Source organism: Dipodomys spectabilis, unplaced genomic scaffold (assembly GCF_019054845.1).
Source record: "Dipodomys spectabilis isolate Male_0828 unplaced genomic scaffold, ASM1905484v1 ptg000087l, whole genome shotgun sequence".
Lineage (NCBI taxonomy): Eukaryota > Metazoa > Chordata > Mammalia > Rodentia > Heteromyidae > Dipodomys > Dipodomys spectabilis.
The window spans coordinates 92,332-102,346 of record NW_024870764.1 but is presented as its reverse complement, the minus strand read 5'-3'; the positions used below and the strand labels follow the sequence as shown (position 1 = coordinate 102,346).

At 44.7% G+C, this 10,015-nt stretch overlaps 1 protein-coding gene and 1 non-coding gene across 2 annotated transcripts in view; both read right to left on the bottom strand.

Annotated features, from left to right (window-relative positions):
• Positions 1-710: 710 nt before the first annotated feature.
• The window catches only part of Znf41 (zinc finger protein 41), a 42,644-nt gene continuing 33,339 nt past the window's right edge, over positions 711-10,015 (bottom strand). The window contains exon 5 of the mRNA XM_042684461.1: positions 711-3,199. Within this exon, the coding sequence (XP_042540395.1) occupies positions 1,101-3,199 (2,099 nt within the window). The 3' untranslated portion in view covers positions 711-1,100. The remainder of the gene's footprint in view (positions 3,200-10,015) is intronic.
• LOC122111759 lies at positions 4,821-4,931 on the bottom strand. Its single transcript, XR_006148044.1, has one exon. It is a non-coding gene; the product is annotated as a U6 spliceosomal RNA (small nuclear RNA).

Sequence of the window (10,015 nt, the reverse complement as noted above, 5' to 3'; positions counted from 1 at the left end):
TCAAGTGGTAGAGCACTAGCCTTGAGCACAAAAGCTCAGAGATAGTGCCCAGGCCCTGAGTTCAAGCCCAAGGACCAACAAAAATAAAGAGTAGATGACAAGTCATCTCAGGTCTTTATTTCATCATTTTGAGGAGTTTGAGAGCCCCTGTATCAATCAAGGCCTTCCCATATTTGGTTCAATGGTAGAATGCTTGCCTAGCAGACACATTGGGACCTGTGTTTGATTCCAGCACCACCAAAATACATAAAAGAAGCCGGGCATTGGGCTGAGAAGGTGGCTCAGTAGTAGAGTGCTTGTGTTGCATGCATAAGGGCATGGGTTCAATTCCTTAGCACCACATAAGCAGAAAAAGCCAGAAGTGGTGCTATGGCTCAAGCAATAGAGCACTAGCCTTGAGCTGAGGGACAGCTCCCAAGCCCAGAGTTCAGGCCCCACGATAGACCAAAAAAAAAAAAAAAAAAGCAGCAGCAGCAGCAGCAGCCCAGGTGCTATTGGCTCATGCCTGTAATCCTAGCTACTCAGGAGGCTGAGATCTGAGGATCCTGGTTCAAAGCCAGCCTTAGCAGGAATGTCCATGAGACTCTTATCTCCAATAAACCACTAGAAAACCGGAAGTGGCTCTGTGGCTCAAGTGGTAGAGCACTAGCCTTGAGCAGAAGAGCCAAGGGACAGCGCCCAGACCAAGAGTTCAAGCCCCATGACCAACATAATAAAATACATAAAAGAGCTCCCTATGCAAATAACTGTGTCAACTGGAACAAAGCTGGAACTTGTATTTCTAGTCAACAGAAGGATGTTTTAACACCATTTGCCTCTGTTCACTGAACTCACCACCTCTACTTCCCCTGTACCATGATTGCAGCATGAAATGTTCTTCCCCACTAAGCCAAACTGATGCAGGCACATTGTGGTTTCTATAGAACTTGTATTTTCAGACAACAAGAGGACATTTTTGGCACCGATGCCTCTGTTCACTCAAGTCACCACCTCGGCTTACTCTGTACTATGACTGAAGCATGAAATGTTGCTGCTAGGCTGAGCCAATGAAGGCTAGGCACATTGTGATTTCTAGTCAAAGGCTCTCTCATTCAATGGCTTTACAGTTTTTCTCTACTGTGGGTTTTCTGGTGTTTCATGAGGTTTGATCTGTCAGTGAAGGCCTTCTGACACTCAGTACATGAGTAGGGCTTCTTCCCTGTATGAATTAGCTGGTGCATACTTAGTGTTGCTTTCTGCATAAAGACTTTCCCACACTTGCTGCACCCATAATGCCTCTCTCCAGTATGCGATCTTTGATGTACACTGAGGCGTGACTTCCAGGTGAAAGATTTCCCACAGTCACTGCACTTATAGGGTTTCTCCCTGGTATGAATTTTCTGATGTGCTATGAGATTGGACCGATCAGTGAAGGCCTTTCCACACTCAGCACATACATAGGGTTTCTCCCCTGTGTGGATTTTCTGATGCACCCGAAGCTGTGACTTCTTAGTGAAGCATTTCCCACAATCACTGCACTCATAAGGCTTCTCTCCAGTGTGAATTCTATGGTGTACAATGAAATGGGATTTTTGTATGAAGCCCTTCCCACACTCAGGACAAATGTAGGGCTTCTCTCCTGTATGGATTCTCTGATGCACATTTAGTGTTGATTTCTGGATAAAGGCTTTCCCACATTCCTTGCATGTATAGTGTCTCTCTCCCATATGAGATTTCTGATGGATTTTAAGACGTGACTTCCATACAAATGCTTTTCCACAGCCGTTACATTCATAGGGTTTCTCTCTACTATGAGTCTTCTGGTGTTTGATGAGATTAGAATGATCTGAAAAGGCCTTCCCACATTCGGCACATATATAAGGTTTCTCTCCAGTGTGAGTTTTCTGATGTGTGGTGAGATTTGTCCTATGAGTAAAGACCTTTCCACATTCAGTACAAACATAGGGCTTCTCTCCTGTGTGGACTCTTCGATGCACATGGAGCTGGGACTTCTTAGTGAAGGACTTCCCACAGTCACTGCACTCATAAGGCTTCTCTCCAGTGTGAATCCTCCAGTGCATGTTGAAATGTGATTTCTGGATGAAGGCCTGGCCACATTCCATGCACACATAAGGCTTCTCTCCAGTGTGAATTCTCTGGTGCATCTTAAGGGTTGATTTTCTTGTGAAAGCTTTGCTGCACTCTCTGCATTCATAGTGCTTCTCCCCAGTATGGGTCCTGAGATGGACACTGAGGTCGGAATTCTGCGAGAAGCCTCTTCCACATTCGTTGCATTCAAAAGGTTTTTCTCCTGTGTGAATTCTCAGATGTCTAAAGAGATCTGATTTCTGGAAAAAGGCTTTTCCACATTCACTGCACTCATAAGGTTTTTCTCCTGTATGTATTTTCAGATGTCTAAAGAGATCAGATTTCTGCAAAAAGGCTTTTCCACATTCATTGCATTTAAAGGGTTTGTGCCCAGTGTGGATTTTCTGATGTGTAGTGAGGTTTGACTTGAGGGTAAAAGACTTCCCACACTGAGTACATAGATGGGGTTTCTTTCCTCTAGAAACACCCTGGTGTATGTCAGTGTGGGGTTTTGGAGTGAATACTTTCTCATCTTGGTTGCCCTCATAGGATTTTTCTATAGCATGAATGTCCTGATGCTCAATCAGCTTCTGAGGGAAGATCTTTACATATTCATTATATACATGAAGCTTCACTCCAGGATATATTTCTTGATGGAGTTTGAAAGCTTGTTTTTGGCTGAGGTAACTTTCACATTGATTATATTCATAGGAAGTTGCTCCCATGTTAGCCTGGTCATTCTTAGTTGAGTAAGAGCTATGTGAACTTCCAAAAATTTTGTCAGGGTTCTTTTCTGGAGTGATTCTACTCTGACTATATAAGTTTAAAATATGCTTCAATCTTGTTTCAGATGTGCCACAGTGATGGAGTCCTTTAATTAGGGGAATAAACTTGGTAGTTCTGTGAATTATTTTTCCCATGTTTTGACAGTCATAAGCCTTGTCCTTAATCAATACTTTGACATGGCTTAAAGGGTTTTGTGGGTTTTCCTGACATTGCTCTCTCTGGTCATTCTCTTGCCGCAGTTCTAAAATGGAACATAAGGAATTTTCTGTGGGTAGATCAAATGTCTCACAGTGAAATGGAACCTCTCCAGAAATTTCCTGCTGTTTACTTTTCCAAATAGCCTTACCTAAAAAGAAGAGCAAAAGTGAAAATGACACAAAGGAAAATTATGACTGGGGTAAAAGCAGAAGGGACATGTGACGTTCTGGGTAAACTTTACAACTGTGAACAAATAGCCAACTTTTCCCTCTTTCCCCTTCCCATTGAACTCCACAGTGACCCCCAAAATAATGGTGCTGCTCATAACATCCTAGAGGATTGTAGAACAGTGACTTGAAACATTGTCCCCGAAAGATCCACCAGCATCAGAGTTAAATTTGTTCACCACAGAGTTAACCACTTCACCACAGATTTTTTTCTTTTCTTTTTTTTAATTTGTACCAGTTCTAGGGCTTGAACTCAGGGCCTAGTCACTGTCTCTGAGCTTTTTTGCTTAAGGTAAGTGCTCTACTACTTTAGCCATTCCTCTACTTCTGGCTTTTTGGTGGTTAATAAAAATCTATAAGAGTCTCACAGACTTTCCTGCTCAGGCTGCCTTTGAACCATAATCCTCAGATCTCAGCTTCCTAAGTAGCTAGGATTACAGACATAAGCCAACAGCATCTGGCTTCTTCTTTTTTGTGGGGGGGGGCGGTTGGTCATGGGGCTTGAACTCTAGGCCTGTCCTCAAGGACAGTTCCTTGAGCTCTTCAGCTCAAGGTGAGCACTCTACCATTTGAGCCACAGTACCACTTCCGGTTTTCTGGTGGTTAACTGGAGATAAGAGTCTCATGGACTTTCCTGCCCAGGCTGGCTTTGAACCATGATCCTCAGAACTCAGCCTCCTGAGTAGCTAGGATTACAGGCATGAGCCACCAGTGCCTGGCCCTGGCTTCTTTTTCTTCTCTTTGGCATCAATTAGTTTATACAAGAAGGTTTCATGGGGCTGGGAAGGTGGCTCAGTGGTAGAGCGCTCGCCTTGTATGCTTAAGGCCCTGGGTTCGATTCCTCAGCACCACATAAGCAGAAAAAAAAAAGCTGGAAGTGGTGCTGTGGCTCAAGTGGTAGAGTGCTAGCCTTGAGCTGAAGAGCTGAGGGACAGTGCCCAGGCCCTGAGTTCAGGTCCCACAACCGGACCCCCCCCCAAAAAAAAGAGGTTTCATTTTGACTAGTCTATATATGAATATGATGTACCTTGTTCAGACTCACCCCTTCTGTCACTCTTTCTCTTCTCCCTTTCCTTCCTGAACCAGTCTCAAAAAGCTTCATTGGCCAGGTGCCAGTGGCTCACACCTGTAATCCTAGCTAGCACTGAGCTGAAGAACTCAGGGACAGTGCCAGGCCCAGAGTTCAAGACCCACGATTGACAAAAAAAAAAAAAGCTTCATTGTTCTATCCTCACAAATAAGATATTTTGACCAGATTCACCTTCCTTTAAATCTTTATTTGCCTACCCCTTCCTAGTAGTACCTACATTTTGGACATGACCTGTTTCATCTCCCTAACATCCAGTTTTGATTAAGTGCATAGTTACTGTTTAAAAGGTCTTTATCATAGTAAGGTGAACATGCATATGCTGCAATCACGTTGCACAGACATATACATACAATCCTGTTTATGTTTATGTATATGTTTATTTTTTCGGTCTAGCATTCACCTATGAGAGAAAATATATGACCTTTGTCCTCCTGAACTTGACTTTACTTCACAAAAATATGGAACCTTTCATGAATCTGCATGTTATCCTTTCACAGTGACCAAGCTAATTAGTCTACTCTGTATTGTCCTAATTTTAGTGTATGTGCTACTAAAGCCAGCACTCAGAATTCTTATGTAAGAGAAGATTCACATCTATATTTATCTTCTTGTTTTGTTTCTCTGTGCATAATCAAAGTCAGCTATCCTCAATATTAGTTCCAATTCCAGTATACCTTCATAGAGGTTATACTTGTTATGAATTTATAATGCTGACATTATACCACTCATACTGACATTCAGTAGGGAATGAAAAATTATTTTTGGTAGTAGTGGGATTTGAACTCAGAGCCTTGTACTTGCTACGCAAGAGATCTATCACTGAGCCACACTTCTGGCTCATATTCACACTTTATTTGGCACAATTTAATGTTATACCCGGAAGAACTAAAACTCAAAGACTGAGAGTGCTAATATTTAATATAGTTGTCTTTCCTTTCCAAATATAACATATAATCCTTTTAATTCTACTGAACAGATGCTTGAAAATCCTTCTGAATAGAGGTAGGAATAAAATACCTACCTCTATCTACCTAAATTCAATAAATTTACATTTACTATATAGTTTCTATATTTGACTTTAGAAAACTGAGGCATAGATGTTATCAATTCATTACCTCTCAACTCCAAATTCACCTTTTCTTATCTGCTCCACAAAAACAGATCTGGGATCTTCTTAAGTAATTTTTTATTCCAGCGTGCCCACTGTTAAGCTTTGTCAGTGGAGGGTGCTGGAGAGACACTGTAGGAGAAGATTGCTTTGCTTCTTGGTTCTGGAGTGTGGGGTGGGGGGCTCACTCATCAAGCTCCTCTAGCCAGGACAGCTGGTCTCGCACTAGGCTCTTGCAACACAAGTGGCTTTTACCATCTGGTTCCTGATGCACACACAGCATCCCTGGCAGTCAGGTTTGTAGCGTGGGTGGCTTCTCTGAGCTCAGCTCCTGCAGTGTGCATGAATGACTTCTTTAGCATCCAGACCCTATAGCTCCTATGGCTTCCTGAGCACTCAACATGGACAGTGCTGGTAGCTACTCCAGCTTCAAGCCCCTATAGTGCATTGTAGATAGCAGTGCCCAGAACTTAACACCTTTCCGTGATAGACCTTTTAAATGATTTGTTGTAGAATGTCTCCAGTGACACCTTCTACATGAAGAGCTTTCTCTGGAAGCTGAGAGGGCAGTTTTCCAGCAAGTTCTGGCAGTGTGGCACAAGAGCAACTCTTGTGCCATGCCATGAACAATGGCTGTGCCCTCCCTACAAAGTCTGGATCTCACTCTTGGGATCTAGGTGAGCCTCTTCCCTGACTATTCCATACTCAGTTGTATCCTACTACGGTTTGGATATCATTTAAGTACACCTTCCCAAAGGATTCATGTTTGAAAGTTGAGTGTTCAGTATTTTGTCATGGTAACCAAAAATGGACTGACACAAATCCCTAGAATTGGCTATGCCTGCATCTGCTATTCCTTTATTGTCTAGGCTTCTCTTTACTCATTAATTCTTTGTCACTCCCAATCTTACTATAGCTAAAGATATTTAAGTTAAACTTTCTCCATTCAAATCAGTATATAGTTTCTCTCTTCTAATCAAGTAAGCACTCAATAGTCACACAATAAGAAATGGGTCCTTAATGTATACAGATTTCAAATATCATGTTGTAGTATCTATGTACTACATACGTATGTATGTATATATATATATATATTTTTTTTTTCAATTTAAAAGTTAACTATTTTTTAAAAATAGGTTTTTAATTCTGGGGGCTTTCTAAAACTATATAAGTAAAAGCCTCAGGTACCTTACATTTAAACTTGTATGCTTTTCTTTGTGAGATGGAGAATGAGAAGGAGCCACATATGCAGGAGTAATTAATGCCACTGCATTGTATGAGGGTGGGCTTTAGGGGGTAGAGTATGTGCTTGGCATGCATGATACCATAAGTTCAGCCCCCAGCATCACACATGTCAGTAGATGGGTTTTAAAAGAATATAACACAAGCTGGGTGCCAGTGGCTCATGCCTATAATCTTAGCTACTCAGGAGGCTGAGAGCTGAGGATCATGGTTCAAAGCCAGCCCAGCAAGACAGTCCATAAGACTCTTATCTCCAATAAACCACTCAGAAAACTGGAAGTAGCACTGTGGCTCAAGTGGTAGAGTGCTCGCCTTAAGCTGAAGAGTTCAGGGACAGCGTCCAGGTCCAGAGTTCAAGCCCCATGACCAACAACAACAACAAAAGAATATAACACAAATACTTTTAGTTGCCATGGTAGGAAGCGTAAGGAATAAGGACTGTATATGGAGGATTAGAATAAATAAGAAAGACATTAAAACACTTGGATATACAAGGCAAGTATCTAAGGATGGGGTAGGAGTGGAGTAAGAAGAATAAAAGGCCCCAGAAAGGATAAAGGGATATGTCACCTAAGGAATAAAGAGACAGCAAAGCAAAAAAAAGAAGACTGACCCTGGGACCATGCTCCTCCATGGAAATGGCATTTAAGAATCTGAGGGGCAGCTGGGCACTGGTGACTCATGCCTGTAATCCTAGCTACTCAGGAGGCTTGGATCTGAGGATTGCAGTTCAAAGCCAGCCCTGGCAAGGAAAGTCCTTGAAACTCTTATTTCCAATTAATCACCAGAAGACTGGAAGTGGTGCTGTGGCTTAATTGGTAAAGCGCATGCCTTGAGCTGAAGAGCACAGGGACAGTGCTAAGGCCCAGAGTTCAAGCCCCATGACTGACAAAAAAAAAAGAATCTGAGGGGCTTGGGGCTGAGAATGTGGCTTAGTGGTAGACTGCTTGCCTAGCATGAAGCCCTGGGTTCTATTCCTCAGTACCACATAAACAGAAAAAGTTGGATGTGGCACTATGGCTCAAGTGGTATGAGTGCTAGCCTTGGGCAAAAGAAGCTCAGAGAGAGTACTCAGGCCCTAAGTTCAAGCCCCAGGACTAGCCAAAAAAAAGAGGCTAATGCTAACCATCTCCAAACAATTCCAGAAATTCAGCAACTTCAAGGTGGGCTCTTTTCTCTGAGGGCTGGATTCTTAGCTGTTTTAGAGGCTGAGATCTGAGGATCACAGCCTGGGCCAGAAAGATCACCACAGAAACAACCAAGATTCAGAACATTGTGAGACTCTTTTTTTTTAGGGGGGGGGGGGGGTCTGGTCGTGGGGCCTGAACTCTGGGCCTGGGCGCTGTCCCTCAGCTCTTCAGCTCAAGGCTAGCGCTCTACCACTTCAGCCACAGCGCCACTTCTGGCTTTTTTCTTTTTGCTTATGTGGTGCTGAGGAATTGAACCCAGGGTCTCATGCATGCAAGGCAAGCGCTCTACCACTGAGCCACCTTCTCAGCCCCCATTGTGAGACTCTTATGCCCAATTAGCCACCCAAAAACCAGAAGTGGAGCTGTGGCACAAGTGGTAGTGTGCTAGCCTTGAGCAAATAAAAAAAAAAAGCTCAGGGACATTGTTCATGCTCCGAGTTCAAACCTCAGGACTCCCACACACAAAAAAGATGTGGCCTGGAGGGGTGCCAAGATGGTGATGGGACAATAGGGAAACACCACAGCTCTCCAACCAAATAGAGAGTTTGAGTTCCAATGCTTAATTTCCCCAAGAAACTGACAACAGCAAAAAGATGAATACCCAGAGAAAAATAGGAGGTGAAAAAAAAGAAAGAAAAGGACGAATTTCAAAATGGAAAAGTGCCAAGACCCTTCCCCCAATCCTTGCTAGCTGCGCAGATCTGCACCAAACTGCGGCCAGCCCAGCCAGGCTGCCGGAGACCCCAGAACCACAGTTGGTCATCTGCAGAATGCCAGTGCAGAAGATGCCCAAGGTGCTGGTGACAGAGCTGCTGATTGCAAATAGAGAAACCTCAGAGCTCGGAACCTGCACAAAGACCCTTCCCCCATCCCTCATCAGAGCAGCGCTACCACATCCAGCCAAAACCACTCAGCCTCACAGCCAAGGGGGGAACCCCAGAACTACAGGGGTCTGTCCAAAGAACGCCAGTGCAGAAGACTCCCAAGGTTCCAGTGATGACCTGGAGAGATCAAACAGAAGCAGAAACCTCAGAGTTCAGAACCTGTGCAAAGACCCCTTGCCCACCTCTCCACCAGTGGCCAGCACAAAAAACACTCATGGCACTGACCCAGACAGTATCAACAGAGGCAGTGACAGGGAGAAACATAGACCCAGAGCGGCTACCACCCAGCACAGCCCACAAGTATCTCAACCAAATGCAGATCACAGTGGTGACCTACATCATACAGAAACAGCAATCTGCCACAGCACTGCTGGAGAGTTTCCAACTAGATCCAGGGTGAATACCCTCTGGGGACAGCATTCTCCCCCCCAAAGGAGACCAGTGCTAGCGGTAACCCTCAGAGCTTGACTTGGACCCTCCCCACCTCCTGGACTACAGGCCCCACTAAAACTTGGAACTGTGCAAGTGCCCCACCAGACTGTGGAGCACATCCAGCCCACCAGGCTTGATCAAGAGCACCCCTGGGAGGGAGCTTAAATGCCCAAGACAGGAACAGTGCCTGCAGGCCACAACAGCTAGCAGCACAAGAAATTCGAACTGTGTACCCCAGGCTGGGATCCCCGGGTGGGATACACAGCAGCACAGGTCCAACCGGTGTGCCCCAGGCAGGGGACCAGGAACCAGGGCCAGGCCTGGATATTGAGTTGCACAACCCACCTGTCCCAATTGAAGTCAGAAGCTGAGCACACAGCTCAGCAGAGGGGGTGAAAGCAGGGAACTGCACCCCCTGGGAATCGCATCCAAAGATGGCAAAAGACTTGTGTGTCCAGGGCAGGAGAACCAGACGCTAAAATCCCACCATAGCCTGACCTGTATATCCTGGGCCAGAGATTGGACAGCTCAGGCTGCCAGCACCCGATTATAGTCAGGAACTCATAGCAGACTCTAGCAACTGGGAGAGCACATCCAGCACATCCAGTCTTGCCAAGAGCACCCATAGGAGGAAGCATGAGCAGTCTAGGCTGCTTAGTCCTTGGCTGAAGGTAGGAACTGCCTGTGATCTCCAGCAGACAGCTGAGAGCCTTACATGGATCAGACTAGCAGCTGGACATTGGGCTCTCCCCTAACCCAGACTCTGCAGCTAGATGTTGGGCTCTCCCCTA